The 17,886-nt window shown below is 37.6% G+C and overlaps 1 protein-coding gene across 1 annotated transcript in view; it reads left to right on the top strand.

Moving 5' to 3' along the window:
- Positions 1-398: 398 nt before the first annotated feature.
- Positions 399-17,886, top strand: part of C8A (complement C8 alpha chain) — a 66,221-nt gene continuing 48,733 nt past the window's right edge. The window contains exons 1-2 of the mRNA XM_055234339.1: positions 399-580; positions 13,471-13,564. Of these exons, the coding sequence (XP_055090314.1) occupies positions 504-580; positions 13,471-13,564 (171 nt within the window). The 5' untranslated portion in view covers positions 399-503. The remainder of the gene's footprint in view (positions 581-13,470; positions 13,565-17,886) is intronic.

Genomic DNA, 17,886 nt, shown 5'->3' with positions numbered 1-17,886 from the left:
ATGGTTAGCATTTCCTACATTTTTCTGAGTGCTTTATGTCTGAGTTGATATACCAATATTAGCCTTCTTTCAGTCTTGCAAAATAGATTGATCTGACCTCAGAAGTTCCAAGAGACACTGAAAAAGACCAGGAATTCTAGAACTGCATCTTGGTTAGGTTTTTGCCTCCTTTTGAAAATAAGACCTCTTTGCTAAGCTGGTATTAGTTAAATATCTTCCTTTGCTTAACCACATGGATATTGTTTTTCAAAAGGTCTAAAGGGCAGTGGCCTTTGGTGTCTGGAACATTTTTAGAGTATTTTGGTAATCAATACCCTGGTTACTATTTAACCATATTTGAAAGAGAATCAAGTGAGTTCTGTGCGAATCTATGTGTATCTGGGTGAGTTTCCAACATCAGATAGATCTTACAGGTCCCAGCCTGTAGACATCTTTTACTCCAATTTCCTGAATAGATAGCTTTATTCCTTCAAGGTAATATAGCGTGGTGGCTTCTGGCTGAGATGTTTGCTGTTGTTTTCTTCATCTTGTCTTTGATGACTTGTCAGCCTGGGGTAACTGCACAGGAGAAAGTGAACCAGTAAGTGGGTCATATGTCTCTGCAAAACTTGCACATAGGAATCACTTGCTGGGGGAGCTAAGACACTTTTATGTTTGCAGCAGAGGCTGTGTTAGAATGGAAAATAACCTCTTTTCATGTTATTACTACTCCTGTGGAGGAGGATGGGACAGTGAAAAGACCATGCACTTCGAGTCAAATTGGCCCATGTGTAAATCACAGCTCTAATGCTTAGAAGCTGAATAATTCAGGGTAAATCATTTCATTGGTTTGATCCTTAGTTTCCCTAGCTGTAAAATGAGAATAATAATACCTCTTCTATAAGAGTTAATGTACATAAAATAAGATCCTGAATATAAAATGTACTCAGCTTATAGTAGACACTTAATAAATAATAGTTCTCCTGAGTGGTGCTGAACAGTTAACCTCTACTTTCCTATCTGTAAAAGAGCATCATAAGAGTACCTGTCTCATAGTTTTGGGGGAGGATAAAATTAGATAATGTGTTCAAAATCACTTTGGGGAAGGCAAAGGACTATAGAGATGCTGGGTCATTTGATTCTAAAAATGACTTTATCTTTTCTGTGGGATAATAGAGGGAGGTGATATAGTTTCATATGTACATTGCATTTTGCCCATTCTATTTTCTTGAGATTTCCAAGCTTGCTTCATGGTCTTTTTTTTTTTTTGTATCTTACTATTAAGTATTTTGTGGAGCCTAAGCAGTCCTTTATTTCACCTTTGGGATAGCTTTAAAGCGATCCCTGTCTCCCAAACATTAAAGATTTTAAATAGAATTACTTAATTCTAATTCTAGATAGATGATGCAATTTTGAATCATTAGTGCTTTTAAATGCTAGAGCAAGTGAGAATTCCTTTAAGTAACAGTTCAGAAGGGAGGAAAACATTTGTAAAAGCAGTTAATTTGTAACTTGTATTTAAAGGAAATACAATTTTGAAATCAGAAAATTCATCTCTAATAATTAGAAGATAAAGGCAAGAGAACTGTGGTAAAGGAAATCTCCGCCGAGATATTCTTAATTATAAAAGCTTATCATTGTAATCCTTTCTGAAAATGAACAAAGAGTCTTGATGTTTGATGAACTTATCAAACAAGACAGAGCAGTGAAGGGGCAAATTTCAAGTCAAGGCAAAATAGAACCAATTAAATACTTTACAAAGTGCTGAAGAAGGAAATCATGAGGTCTTTGTATCTAATGACAGTGTGTGACACTGAGTTTGAAAGTGAAAAACTACATGGTGAAATGATTTTATTAGGTTCAAATTCTGGCATTGGCATTTACTAGCTGTCTGATCTCAGGCAAGTAATTTAATTTTTCCAAGCTTCATTTTCCTTACCTGTAAAATGGGAGGAAAGTAAGAACAAAAATTAAATGCATGAAAGTACTTAGATCAATACCTATTACCTATTACCTAGTAATCATTCGGTGAAAGCTGTCACCAGTGCTGCTGTGCGATTGTTATTGTTATTTTTTGGTATTTCCATTCCCTTGATGGTTGACAATAATCAGACAAAACAAATTTATAATATGCCAATTGGCATGGATCTTTCTGATCAGTCAGCGATTTTAAACTTTATTTTTAAGTAATAGCACTCTTTTCCCCTGCAAAATAAAATTTCACATGAACCCTAACATTGAAAACATATTATATAGATTTGCACTTTAATGGTACATATTTATTTTATAAGTTCATGTTTAACATTTGCTTATTATAAAATCTTAAAAATGTGTTATTTGAGAAAAACATTTTAAAACAATGGTGATGGAAGGAAGTTATAATCTTCAGCCTCAAAATCAGTGGGTCTCTATTACATATTTTATACAAATAACACCTTTCAGTAGGTGTGTTGCTTAGAAGTTTTTAATTTCAAGTTTCTAGTTTGCTTAGAAGTTTTAATTGCAATTCTTTTAATGTATTGGGATTTGTTTTTTACTAAGAGTGTGATCAACCTTAGTGAATATTCCATATGCTGAAAAAAGTACAATATTCTGTTGTTCAGTATAGTTCCAAGTCAATTAAGTCAAGTTGGTTGTTAATGTCACTCAAGTTTTCATCTTGTTCTATTGATTACTAAGAAAAGAATGTTGCAATCTCCAGCTGTATTTGTGGATTTGCCTACCTACAGTTCTATCAGTTTTTGCTCCATGTATTTTAAAGCTCTGTTATTAAATACACACAGACACACACACACACACACACACACAAACAAACATCTAGAATTATTCTGACTGCTTGATAATTTACCCCCTTATTATCATGAAAGGCTTCCATTATCCCCAGCAATGGTCCTTGTTCTGCAACCTATTTTGTTTATTATTAATACATATAGTTATGCTTGCTTTCTTATGATCTGTGTGTGCGTGGCAAATCTTTTTCTATTATTTTATTTTAACTTATATGACTATATTTAAAAATATAATTCATGTGAACATACATAGATGAGGCTTGCTTTAGCTAGTCTAACAATCTCTGTCTTTTAATTATAGTAATTAGACCATTTACATCAAATATAACTATTGATATGCTTGGGTTTGAGTTCACCATTTTACTATTTGTTTTCTATTTGTCCCATATCTTCTTTGTTTCTATTTTTTTCTTTTTTTGGGCCATCTTTTAGATTTATATTTTTCTAATTCCAAGGTGGTATGGTTCTGTGGGGTTATAGTTTTCATTAAATTTGAATTTTTTTGCCATGATTCATTCATATGCGTTTTCTGCTCTATACACTCTCATCTGTCTTTCTGATAGTCCAATTACAGAGATGCTAGCCTGCTTGATAAAGTCCCACAGGTCACTGATACTCTTTCTTATTTTGTTGTTGGCAGTTTATTTTCTGTTTCATTTTGGTTTCTATAACTATATATTTATTAATTTCTTGTTCTGCAGTGTTTAATCTGCTGTTAAGCCTATCCAGTGAATTTTAAATTTCAGTTAATATAATTTTCAGCTTTAAATGTCTCATTTGGTACCTTTTAGTATCTTCTACTACCCTTCTCATTATCTTGTTAATTCTCCTCAAAAAATGGAGCATATTTACAATAACTCTTTTAAAGTTCTTGTATGCTAATTCCATTATTTCTATTTTGTTGGTCTTTAGAATTAGGAAGGATTTAGTATCTAGCTTAATCCACTCATGTTGCAGAGCAAGAAACTGAACCTTAGAGAGAGAAGGGGAGTATTCAATAACAAGATAACTCTGATAGGCATTTATGAATACTGGCCAATTTAACCCTTATTACATTCTTCTAAGAGTGTTGTTTTTACTATCCATCAATTGAAGGCCAACATTTTCAACCCAACATTTCCATTGATGAAAAGCAGAATTCCTTAGGGGAATTAAAAAAATGTGAATGAGGACCTCAAACATAGAGGACAACTATCTAAGCATCTAAAGTTTTTCTTTTTGTTAAGTATGCCTATAGGCAGTTGACCCTAAAGAAGTTTCAATCATGATGTCCCTTTTTATTTTATTGCTTTTATGGACATCAGAGTATGTTTACCAAAGCATCTTGGGCCAAGGCCATGTGAATATTTTTAATAGTAGTACAGAAGACTGAAAATTGATGTGTATTCAGGAAACATGAATTTTTAATTAATAAAAACAATTGGAGTAGTGGATGTGACTCAAAAGTGAATCATGTAATATGGAAACTTTTATTCAGGGTGACTAATCTTTAGCAATACTTCAGGTGGCATTGGGTCTGGGCTATGAAGTATAATCGATCTGGGATTAAGTCCTGGCATCACCACGTAGTGGCTATGGAACTTGGGCCAGTTGTTTAAACTTCCTAAGCTTCATTTTTTTTTCATTTATGAAATAGAGATAATACATATTTCATAGAGTTCTTGTCAGGACTTGAGTAAGTTTATATAAAGTACTTATAACAGAACCTGGTACATGGTAAGCTTTTAGAAAATTATTTTTATTACCCTATTTCTCTTTTGTCAGAAATCCTTCAGAATACGTCTCGGAATGCTTAAAAAATGCACAGGCTTTGGAGTCTTTTGTTGGTTTGAATTCTGGCCTTGCCACTTTCTACCTACATAACCTTAAGCAAGTTATTTCAACTTCTTATGAATCTGTTTACTCATCTATAAAATGGGAATAGTACTTCCTACCCCCACAGGGTTCTTGTGAAATTTTAATGAAATAACTTAAGATTATATGAGATAATATATTCAAGGTACTGAGCTCAGCACTAGGGTACAATGGTGAACAATACAGTCATGATCTCTGTCTTCCAGAGCTTGCAGTCTAGGAGTAGGAATAAAGTATCAGAAGATCTATGTATATGACACTATGTTAGCATAGGACAGGCAGGCTAAAGGAAGCTATCTGGAGAGAATGCACTGAAGTGGAAAGGTTTGGCCAGATGAATGAGATATGATTAGCATTCTGTGGAGGAAATAGCATTATGCAAATATTGCAAGAGAGCCCAGTACATGCCTGGAACTTAAAATTCTGTATGGAATTCTATGTGCATCTAGCACACAGTGTATACTTTTTTGGATTTATTTATTCATTCATTCAATAAATAAATATTACAGGTATGCTAGGTGTTAGGTAATAAACTGAACAGATAATGTTTCAATACTCATAGAATTTACAGATTAGCGATGGAGTGAGTCAATAAACATGTGAACAAAAAATTATCTTAAAAATCGTGGGTGCGGTGGCTCACACCTGTAATCCTAGCACTTTGGGAGGACGAGGCAGGTGGATCACTTGAGCTCAGGGGTTTGAGACCATCCTGACCAACATGGTGAAACTCCGTCTCTACTAAAAATACAAAAAATTAGCTGGGCATGGTGGCACACGCCTGTAGTCCCAGCTACTTGGGAGACTGAGGCACGAGAATCCCTTGAACCTGGGAGCCAGAGGCTGCAGTGAGCAGTGATCATGCCACTGCACTCCAGTCTGAGCAACAGAGCAAGACTCTATCTCAAAAGAAAAAAAATTTTTTTACATTATGATAAATACTGTGAAGGAAATAAATGGGGTCCTTTGTTAGAGGATATCAGAGCAATCCAAAGACAGGCTGATTGAGGGAATTTTCTGTAAAGGTGTCATTTAAACTGAGATGTGAAGGGCGGTAGGGAGAAGCTGAGTGAAGGGTAGGGTAAAGCGGAGGGATCACCTGTGCTAAGACTCTGTGGTTGGAAGTGGCTTTTCATGTTTGAGAACTGAAGGATGGGAGCAGCACGAAAGCAGAGAAATGTGCCTTAAGAAGATGTCACAAAATTGGACAGAGGCCAGATCCCAAAGAACCTTAGGCCCCACAATGAGAAATTTGGAATTGAGTCTATGTGTAGTAAAACACACACAAACACAAAAGCAAAAATCACTGAGAGTCTTATAAAGGAAGGATATTATTTGATTTCTCATTTGAAAAAATTATCTTGATTGCTGTGCAGAGAATGGATTGGAGAAAGGTAAAGTAGAAGAAGGTCTTGGCCCACAGGAAGGCATAACAAGGAGCTGCTTAAAAGAGAAGATGAAGAGTTTAGATGTGGGACCATTGAGTTTGCCATGTCTAAGAGGCATTTGATAGACATATCAAATGGAGAAGTTGGATAAACAAAACAGAATTACAGAGGACTAGTCTAGGTTGAAGGTCTAAATGTAGGAACATTTGCACAGATGGTGTATGAAGCCAAGGATGTGGATCTTACCTTCTTAAGGGTGAAAAAAGCAGAAAGAGAAAAAGAAGAAAGACCAGATTGCACTTTGAGGAATTCCAATTTTTGGAGAACTGGCCAGAGGTAGGAAGAGAGTGAGGAGGAATTGTGCTGAAGAAGTCCAAGAGATGAAAGTTCTCATGAAGAAAAAAGTGGTTCACAGACTACGTCTTGGTCAGTTTTGTGTTGTTATAAAGTAATACCTGAAGCTGTATAGTTTATAAAGGAAAGGAGTCTATTTGGCTCATGGTTGTGCAAGCTGTACAAGAAGCATGATGCCAGCATCTGCCTGGCTTCTGGTGAGAGCTTTTTTTTAAAATGGACATATACATGCTTATTGTGTTTTAGTGAGCACCTATTATATGCCAGGTACTATTCTGGGCCCTGGGGATATAAATGAGAAAGACAAAGTCCTTGCTCTCAGCTCTCATGAAGCTTCTGTTCTGGAAAATGTATGCAAATATTTTATATACTTTAAGTTCTATAAAGAAAATAAATTAGGAACATCCTGGTGAGTACTTTTGTGCTGTGTCAAAACATGGCAGAGAAGGTGAAAAAGGAAGTGGGCACTTTCGAAGAGGGACCAAACAGGAGGAGGAACCTTGCTTTATAAAAACTCATTTCCATGGGACCAGAGAGAATGAGTCTGTCTAGCCAGGAAACCCACTCAGTACCACAAGAGCAGCACTAAGCCTTTCCTGAGGGATCTGCCCCATGACCCAAACACCTCCCACCAGGCCCAACACTGCCACATCGGGAATCAAGTTTCAACATGAGTTTGTTTTTCTCCTCCTACTTATTACACTCATGCAATCAACATGAGTGGGGACAAATAAATTGCATAGCACAAATTGCATAGCAGAGGGCAGGTAAAACAAAACCAGATAACTTTCCACTGGACTTAGCAACATGGAGGTTGCTGAAGACTGAGCACTTTCATAGTTAAATCTAAATACCTCTATTGTATGATGGAATCTCCATGTGACTGGATGGGACTGGCTCAAGATTATATAATTAGTGATAATCAGATTTTAATACAAGCTGAGCCAATTTATTAGGATAACCCCCTGGTAATCATCAGGGTTAGGCTTTCTGACCTTCTAGCCTAGGACTGGTAGCTAATTAATTATTTTCTTTTCTAAATTGCTGAAGTGGCCACATTCTGGGTGAAGTATTTGACTTGCACGTTGCTTATTCAACTCTAGGTTTTAGACCCTTTGCCCAATATGCTGCCCTATTTTAAAAGGCAGATGGGAAGCATCTCACTTGTCCACAGCCCTATCCAAGTACATTCAATATATTTTTGATGAAGATGGAGAGGTTTGATGAGCATGTGTGAAGTTGACAAGGTTAGAGTGCTGTTAACATGTATGCCAGGCTTGTGCTCGAGATTTTACATACATGATCTCACCCTATATTCAAAATAGTCTTGCAAACGATTTTCCGTGTTTTATAGCTATAAGAAAATTGAAGTTCAATAAGTAGCAGAAATCATATTCAAATGCATATTTGCTGGACTCTAAACCTCTTTCTTTTACGTCGGTGTTTCAACTGTGTTACATAGTCTTACAGATGATGCATACAAAAAGAAATGGCCTGTGTTTCCCTCACAAAATTTGGGAAATGCCGGGTTAAGCAAATTAAAATGCAGAAAACTCTCTGAGCCTTTAATATGTTATCGGGCATTTTGAATCTCCAAGAATGATACGGTGTATGCAGTTTATCCAAATGTATTTGACCATGGAACTTTTCTCCTCTTCCTCCCCGACCCCAGTGCATATCTCAGGAACTGGTACTCTGCAGGGTACATTTTGAGAAACTCTGCAATAGCACCATATAGACTTGTGCTCATTCTACAGATTAAAAAACTAAAAGTCAGTTAAAGCAGCTTGCTCGTAGTAGCCCAGCAGGTGAGAGGCAAACTGAAGATTAGAAGCAAAGACTCCTGAGTCCCTGTGCTCCGTATTAAATGTCTTACTGATTGAGTAGATTTTCGCCAGCTGAGAGATGCCTTAAAAATATTTTCCAAGATTTATTAGGCCACAGAATTATGAATGGCTCCTTAAGTAATTAAAAAATTTATACAGTTCTTTTGGAAAGCCATTTGGCAATATGTGCCATAAGCTCTAAAATCCCTTCAATGCAGTCATTCCACTCTACAGGATATATCTTCAATAAATAACTTGGATACAGAAAAACTGGGGACTCAATAATCTAATTGTTTAATATAAGGGGAGTGGAACAATGTGTATTACCATAAATAGTTTATGTTTCTGCTCTATTATTAAGTGGAAGAATCAGGATATAAAATGTAATACTCAGTATAACCTCAATATGTTATGAAAATAAACAGAAGAAAATATAACTAAATATTAATGATAGTAAAATTTGGGGCAATTCTTTTCATTTATAATCTTTCCTATGTTCTCTGTAATGAGAATGTATTACTTTTATAATCATCAAAAAATGAACTATATTGAAAAATTTATTGGAATAATAAAATGTTGGTCACATTGGTATTGGCTAAAAGGTTGGAGCCCTGTAATGACTTTAATGAATGGTCCTGGTGTACTTTCTGTACTCTGGCCTCCGTGATAGCATTAGCATGTATGCCTCTGTCTAGACATCATGTCACAAGGCTTTTAAAACTACATCAGTACACCAACTTCTCTCTGTCTAGGCTTTTGCTTCCATCCATTAGTACTGTTTCCCTCCGGTCTGACACATAATGCAGTCTCTATGGGCTTACAATGACATTATCTTGACAATTGTGTAGTGAGATGCAGAAATAATGCTAGAGTCCTTTTCTGTTCTCAAACCTTCTCCCTATACCTTCTCTCTCTCCTTCCAATTCTCCATGCTCCCCCATTTCAAACTTTTATTATTAGAACAGTCTATTAGAAAAATGACGTGTGTAACAAACCCTGAGCCGTTTTAATGTCGACATACCAGGATCTAATTTAATTTAGATTATAAGAATCAGGTTCAAATAAATATCTCAACAATGTCACTCTCTATATCCCAGAAATTGGTTTTATTATTTCCCTTCCCTCCCTCTCCCACACCGTTCCCTCCTTCCCTCACACCCTTCCCTCCCTCCCTCCCTCCCTCCCTTCCTTCCTTCCTTCCTTCCTTCCTCCCTTCCTTCCTTCCTTCCTTCCTTCCTTCCCTCCTTCCTTCCTTCTTTCCTTCCTTCCTTTTTTCCCTCCCTCTTTCCCTTCCTTCTTTTTTTCCTTTCATAAATATTTACTGAGCACTTTCCAAGGGTCTGGCCCATGATAGGTGCTGGGAACTCTGTAGAAAATATAGACAATATCTGTATTCATAGAGCCTAGAATCTGGTAGAGAAGAAATAAATTATACAAATATTACAAGTTTGATAATTAAGTATTGAGAAAATGTGCAGAGATTGACCAAATCATATGAAGGAGGTTTTCAACCAGTCTGGATATCAGGAAATATTTCCCTAAGGAATTGATGTTTATGATGAGAATGAAAGATACATAGGAATTAACCAAAGTAAAGAGGTAGATAATTGGATTCATTCAATTATTTAATGATAATGGGATTTACAGTTAGGTGTGATTGAGGGAACAGTAGGGTCTAGGTGTTTAGAATATAGGTAAGATTGTAAAGTGATGAATTATTGAATCAAAACTGGTTATAAAGGTAAATAAAGAGAAGAGGGGGTCTTATGGAAAGGGAGGAAGCTTAGATGTCGAGATAATGGAGATCCCAATGAGGTTCAAGCAAATGTGCAGTGGGAATCCCCTTAAGCATATAAGATAGAAGAACGAGAGGCTATGGAGCCCCCAAGTAACTATTCACAGGTGATTCACGAATGAATGACTTGGAGGAGGAGTTGTTTTAGAGAGTGAGAAAGTTCAAAAGAGAAGATAATTACAGATAAGGAAGAGGAGAGACTGAGCAACCAGAAAGTTGGATGACTCGTTTATAAGGATGATGAGTCTCCCAGCATGATGACAGGAATTGATGTAGGGGGAAGATTGTGAGCTGGGCAATGAGGTTTTCTTTGAAGGGATGAGAGGGCTTGTGCCTGCTAGCACCATGTTACAAATTAGAGTTTCTCAAAGTGTGTTCTGCAGACCCCAGAAAGTCCCCAATATCTTCTCAGGGGATCTGTAGGTTCGAAACAGTTCTCATAATATTGGTAAGACATTATTTTCCCCTGTTACTGTGTTTACTGTTGCACTGATGGTACAGAGGCACCAGCGGATAAAACTGCTAGGGCCTTGGTCAAAATCAAGGCAGTGGCACTAAACTCATAGGAAAAAACAAACAAACAAACAAAATTCCTAAGTTTTAAGTTTTACTTAAGAAATTCCTTCTAGAAGCAGCAAGAATTATTAACTTAATTAAACCTCAATCCTTGAATAGATGTGACTTAAATATTCTATGTAACAAAATGGGAAGAATGCATAAAGAAATCACTGAGTATACACTGAGTATGATGGTTGTCTTGAGGAAAAGCAATTATTTGAGCTGTAAGTTAAGGTAGCCTCTTGTCTTACTACTTGGATTACTATAACAAATTACCATAGACTGGATGGTTTAAGCAGCAAGCATTTATTCTTCACAGTTCTGGAGGCTGGGAAGTCGAAGACCAAGGCACTGGCAGATTCAGTGTCTGGTGAGGGCCTACTTCTTTGGTTAACAGGTGATCGTCTTCTAGCTGTGTCCTCACGTAGTGGAAGGGATGTGGGAGGTCCCTGTGATCTCTTTAATGAGGGCACTAATTCCATTCATGAGGGCTTCACCCTCATGACCCAGTCACCTCCCAAAAGCCCCACTTCCTAATACCATCAGATTGGGGATTAGGTTTCAACATATAAATATTGGGGGGACATAAACATCAGTCAATAAGACCACTTTTTTTCCTGGAACACCATTTTTTCTTGATGAAAAACCTACCAAACTATGGTTATTTGGGCTTAGATATTTGGCATGCATTGTATACAAAAATGCAGAGACCCTATCATTTCAAGGAAAACAAATAACATTACTTGTTACTAATGACAAGATTTGAGCTTCTATGAGAAAATTAAAATTTGGGGAAACATATCCACTACCATGAACTTGACGAGATCACTGGTGATATTAACAGGTTTGATGTTTAGATATTATACAGTGAAATGCATTAATATTTGTAAGGCACATACTCAGTGAACCATTATTTTCCAAATTTCAAATGCCTGATGTCATAAAAATTGTATATGGGCACAAGATCCATTCAAAGTGTAAAGACCAATGGATTTTAATGTGACAGAGAGCAAAAAACTCACTGATATGCTTTCAGGTTCCACATGCCACTACCATGTAAGAAATTGCCACTTGTCAAGTTTTCATGTAATACCAAAGGAGAACATCCACAGTTATTGGAAAAGGCTGTTAAAACACTCCTCCCCTTTTCAACTACATAACCATGTGAGGCTGAGTTTTCTTCATAGATTTCAACCAAATCAATATATAGCAACAGATTGGATGAAGAAGCAGAAATAAGATTCCAGCTACTTTCTACTAAACCAGACGTTAAAGGGATTTGCAAAAATGTACATTTACGGTAACATGTAATATGTTTGTTATTGTAATTTTAAATAAGTTAATAAATATTTTTTAAATTTCTCAGTTTTAATTTTGAATTCTGTGAATATTGGTAGATCTAGCCCACTTACCAGCTCTTTGGAGTCTTTAGTAATTTGCTGAAATGTAAAGGTATCCTGAGACCAAAAGTTTGAGAACCAGAGTTAAAGATAGAGGGCCGGGCGCAGTGGCTCACGCTTGTAATCCCAGCACTTTGGGAGGCCGAGGCGGGCGGATCACGAGGTCAGGAGATCGAGACCACGGTGAAACCCCGTCTCTACTAAAAATACAAAAAATTAGCCGGGCGCGGTGGCGGGCGCCTGTAGTCCCAGCTACTCGGAGAGGCTGAGGCAGGAGAATGGCGTGAACCCGGGAGGCGGAGCTTGCAGTGAGCCGAGATTGCGCCACTGCACTCTAGCCTGGGCGACAGAGCGAGACTCCGTCTCAAAAAAAAAAAAAAAAAAAAAAAAAAGATAGACAAAATTTGCTGAACTATTCCATGGGTCCTTGTGCCGAGTTTCAACTTAGGTGTCATTATTCATCAAATTCATTACATAATTAGCATGAGATTTGAAACACTTTCTGTTCCTACACTAGGGTTATAATCATGCCATTCATCACAGCAGTGGCTGCCTGGCTCTCAGACGCTGTGGTAATTCTAGTGTTAACAATGTTCCCACTTTCCCAGTGGGCCAACCTGGCTTTGAAGTTGTAGCAGTGGTGCTATGGGAAGAGGCTAATGTGGAAGCCAGGCAAGCTTGTGACTTGTCCCTCTTTCCCTGAGTAGGCTTTTTAATTGGTGAGGGGGAAGTATAGGGTAAGAGAAGGATCGTGGGCTTGGAGACACACTCTCTTATGTCTGTTGGCTGATTCATAAAATGAGGCAGTAGCATGATGAGGAGCAGGAAATGGGTTTTGCCATCAAACCAACTAGTTCCAATTTTGCCTCTGTCATTCCTGGGCTATGACTTCAGGGCTACTTAGCTTTTAGGAATCCCAGCTTTCTTACACTGTACATAAAATAGATCTAATAATATTTATCTCCAAGGATTGTCATAGGGATTAAATGAGGTAATCCACATATTGTCCTAGCATGTAATAATGAAAATCATCTTGTAGTAAACCTTTCATGAGCATTTCAATACACTTTCAATAACCCTTTTAGGTAATGTTTTTTAATTTAGTTTTATAGATGGGAAAGCTGTACTTCAGAGATATTAAGTAATTTACTCAAGTTTTCAGTCAGCAAGTGGTTAAGATTCAAACCCAATCCTCTTACCCCAGACTCCACACTCTTAACCACTGAGCTTTCTGCTACTTTGGCTCTTCAAAAATTGTTAGCCCTCTTTAATATTCTTCTCTCTAAAATTATAATAATTTGATGCATGGGGGACTGATATAGTGTTAAAGGGATAATTTATATAAACCCTCTAGCACCATACACTCTCTCATTTCTGTTGGCATTTCTACATAAAGTAGGAGTACAATAAATGTTCATTCCTCATTTCTTCCAAACCATGTTTTACTGGAAGGAAAATGTGCACAGCTTTCTCATTTGCTTAAATTTTGCATCTCAAAATTGATGCAGGGATCTTTCCTTTCTTTAGGAGAGTAAGACGGGCAACTACACCCGCAGCAGTTACCTGCCAGCTGAGCAACTGGTCAGAGTGGACAGATTGCTTTCCATGCCAGGACAAAAAGGTAAGACACTTACAACCGGTTTTGGGGCATTTTGTATTTGATATGTGTATTAGGCATTCAAATGGAGATTAAGCAGTCCACTATGTCTAGGGGCCTGGGGAGAAATTGGGTCTAGAAATTGTTGCTTGAAATGGATTGTACATGGACAGTGAAACTTGTTTCCGTGTCTCCTGATTCTGTTTGTAAGGTAGTGTTGAGTGAGGCTGCAAAAGATATATGTTATGGCTCATAGGCAGAAAAGTCGCTATCTGTGCATGGGCACGTTTGTTTCTCTCTGAGTCATGGCAAATCTGTTGCCCACTAATGAGGGTCTTCTGGAAGAAGTAATAGCTTAGAAACAAAATACCAAGCTGCCCATGAGGAGATGAGATAATCCAAGGGACGTCGCAGAGTGTGTTCTTGAGAATTCCACTTTCATATATTGAAAAGACCAACACACCCAATGAAGAGAGGTGTGTCTACTTTGCCTATCTAAATGACTTTGAATAGTTCAAAATGATCCCTAGTACCATTGACATATGAAAGGAAGAGGGATGTTGAGAGCCCTCCACTCAGGCAGAGGGAGTATTAAAATTCTGACTTTGTTCAGAATCCCTGGCTCACAGTAATAATAAAACATAGTCAGCCAGGTGTGAGGGCTCACACCTGTAATCCCAGCACTTTGGGAGGCTGAGGCAGGAGGATTACTTGAGCCCAGGAGTTCAAGACCAGCCTGGGCAACATAGCAAGACTTGGTCTCTACAAAAAACACACACACACAAAAAATTAGCTGGGCATGGCAGTGCACACCCATAGTCCCAGCTACTCAGGAGGCTGAGGCAGGAAGATCACTTGAGCCCAGGGGTTTGAGGCTGCTGTGAGCTTAGATTGTGCCACTGCACTCCAGCTTAGGTGACACAGCCAGACCCTGTCTCATAAATAAATAAATACATAATAAAACGCAGTGTAACTTCTAGTCTGTTTTATTATTGTTTTAAAATTTCCTTCAGACACACATGCCTGTATCAGATGCTCCCTTCCCCACTCGGCATACCACTCACTGCCTGAACCTTGTCTATTAGCACATTACTGCCAAGTTTGAGTGTTAAGATTCAGTTCTGCAGTTTAGATCCGGCTTTGCCTCTTATCTGCATTGTTACTTTGGGAATATTTTTAATCATCTCTGTGCCTCAGTTTCATTATGTATAAATTGGAGTATAAGAGTACCTACTTTCTAGAATGATTGTGAGCAATATATGAGTAAGGCACACAAAACCCTTCTCATGCATCTGGCTCAGAATACATGTTTAAGGAATTCCAGATGTTTTCCTTCTTTTATTTTTTCATTTTTATTTAAATAGCTTTTGGGAAATGTAGGTTTTGATTACACGGTTAAGTTCTTTCGTGGTGATTTCTGAGATTTTGGTGCACCCATCACCTGAGCAGTGTATACTGTACCCAATGTGTAGTCTTTTATTCCCTCACCCTCCCCACCCTTCCACCAGAGTCCCCAAAGTTCATTATATTATTCCTATGCTTTTGCATCCTCATAGCTTAGCTCCACTTATAAGTGAGAAGATACGATACTTGGTTTTCAATTCCTGAGTTACTTCACTTACAATAATGGCCTCCATGTCCATCCAAGTTGCTGCAAAGGCCATTAATTTCATTCCATTTTATGGTTGAGTAGTATTCCACAGTGAATATGTACCACATTTTCTTTATCCACTCGTTGGTTGATGGGCATTTAGGTTGTTTCCATATTTTTGCAATTGTGAATTGTGCTGCTATAAACATGTATTACAGTCTCTTTTGTATATAATGACTTTTTTTTTCCTTTAGGTAGATACCCAGTAGTGAGATTGCTAGCTTGAATGGTAGTTCTACTTCTAGTTATTTAAGAAATCTCCACACTATTTTCCATAATGGTTGTACTAGTTTACATTGCCACCAGCAGTGTAAAACAGTTCCCTTTTCACCACATCCATGTCAACATCTATTATTTTTTGATTTTTTAATTATGGCCATTCTTTCAGGAGTAAGGTGGTATCTCATTACAGTTTTAATTTGTGGAATGTCAGCTGTTTTTTAATAATCATCTGTGCCTTCATCTTCATTCTCAGTCCCATTGCCTTGAATTAATCCCTGCTTTTCTTTCACCTGAGTTCTTGCAGGGCTTGCGAATGGTCATCCTGCCTCCAGACCCACCACTCAGTTAGAGAGGTGCTCTGTGAATGTTCCTGATGAGTTATTGAAAATTGCATAGCTAGTAAGTGGCAGAAACACACACAATTTTGACCTAGTTCATTCAACATCAAGGCCTGAAATTTGTTATTCTGCCTCTCTCATCTCTGAGAAGTGCTGAAGAATCTTAGACTGTTCCTGTTTACATGTGTCTGATCCCTACATGCTCATTTTGCTCTGACATCCTGTATTAGTTTCTTGAGTCCACTGGAACAAATTCCCACAAACTTGGTGGCTTAAAACAACAGAAATGTATTCTCTTACAGTTCTGGAGGCCAGAAGTCTGAAATCAAGGTATCAGCAGAGCCATGCTCCCTCTGAGAGGTGCTGGAAGGGACTCTGTTACCAGGTTGTTGCAAAAGTAATTGCAGTTTTGGCATATCGAGTAACAGCAAAAACTGCAATTACTTTTGCAGCAATCTAATATTTGCCTCTTCCAGCTTTTGGTGGTGTTGACAATCCTTACCTTGTGGCTGGATCACTGCAGTCTCTGCCTCCCTGATCACGTTGCTGCCTCATCTGTGCATCTTCTCCTCTGTGTATCTGCCTGTAATCTCTCTCTGCCTTCTTCTTACAAAGACACTGTGAGGACACTTAGTGCTATCCAGACAATCCAGGGTAATATCCTCATCTCAGAAACTTCAATAATGTCTACAAAGGCCAGCTTTCCAAATAAGGTAACGTTTACAGGTTCCATAAATTAGGACTTGATATCTTTGTGTGGCCATTATTCAACCTGTTATATATCCTAAATTAAATTTTTCTTGTTTATTTCAGTTTAGACAGCAGTAGCACAAGACAATGACTTGCAGTTTAAATCAGAATAGAATTATTTCCTTAGTGACTCAAAAAGACGTGTGTTTTTAAAGTAATCCTTAAAATGATTAATTCTGTTAATTAGGTGAAAGACCATCCTAGTTTTTTTTATTAATATGTTTCGTCTTCTCAAAATCATCCAAACAAAGATGTACGTTTCTGGAAGGCAACATTATCTACCAGTTAGAAAAGAAAATTATGTCTTAATGATCCCAACCACAGGCAATAGCACGGAGAAGTCCCTAAGGGAATATTGGCACCAACCTTCCTGCCACACAAATATCTTCATTATTTGATAGCAACCTAGAAAATAGGGAATCAATGGGAATGAATCTTATGGCTTGCACCATCATTCCCAGTACAGATACAATAGGAAGGATGACAATGGCAATAGTCATCATTTATTAAATAATTTGTATGTACCAGACAATTGTGCAAATGCCTTAAAAAATTATCTTGTTTGACTTTCACAGCCAACTGTAAATGACAGACATCATCATCCACTTTGTTTAGGTCACCCATTAAGAAAAAGACAGAGCCTTGATTTAAAACTTGGTCAGTCTGACTCCAAAAAGCTTCCGTGGCTGACCACTCCACACTATTGCCTCCCGCTGAACCATCCTGGAAAGTAATGAATGAAATAAGTGGTCACTTCTGTTCGTTTTGAAGTAGCCCAACAGCTGGATATAAGAATGATGATGACATTGATAACTACTATTATTGAGTGTATATCACAAACCAGGCAAAGTGATGATTTCTTTACATGTGTTATGATGAATCTTTGCAATGTTCTCAGACATATTTCATTTTAAAATGAGAAAACAGGATCAGAGATGTTAAGTAGTTGACCCAATGATGCATATACAGTAAGTGGCAGAGCTGGAATTCTAACTCAGCTCAAAATGGGATTCCCATAGTATATTTAACTTCATAAACTTGTGAAGATTAAGTAAGATCAGGAATGTAAAGTGTTTGGCCAAGAGTAGGCACTCGATACATGGTAGCCACCATCATCATTATCAAGTTGGTAGGTACAGGTTTTAAAAATTGAATATAATTTTTTTTTATTATACTTTAGGGTTTTAGGGTACATGTGCACAATGTGCAGGTTTGTTACATATGTATCCATGTGCCATGTTGATTTCCTGCACCCATTAACTCGTCATTTAGCATTAGGTATATCTCCTAATGCTGTCCCTCCCCCCTCCCCCCACCCCATAACAGTCCCCAGAGTGTGATGTTCCCCTTCCTGTGTCCATGAGTTCTCATTGTTCAATTCCCAC

Source organism: Symphalangus syndactylus, chromosome 19 (assembly GCF_028878055.3).
Source record: "Symphalangus syndactylus isolate Jambi chromosome 19, NHGRI_mSymSyn1-v2.1_pri, whole genome shotgun sequence".
NCBI classification, from domain to species: Eukaryota; Metazoa; Chordata; class Mammalia; order Primates; family Hylobatidae; genus Symphalangus; species Symphalangus syndactylus.
This window is presented reverse-complemented; position numbering and strand designations above follow the sequence as displayed.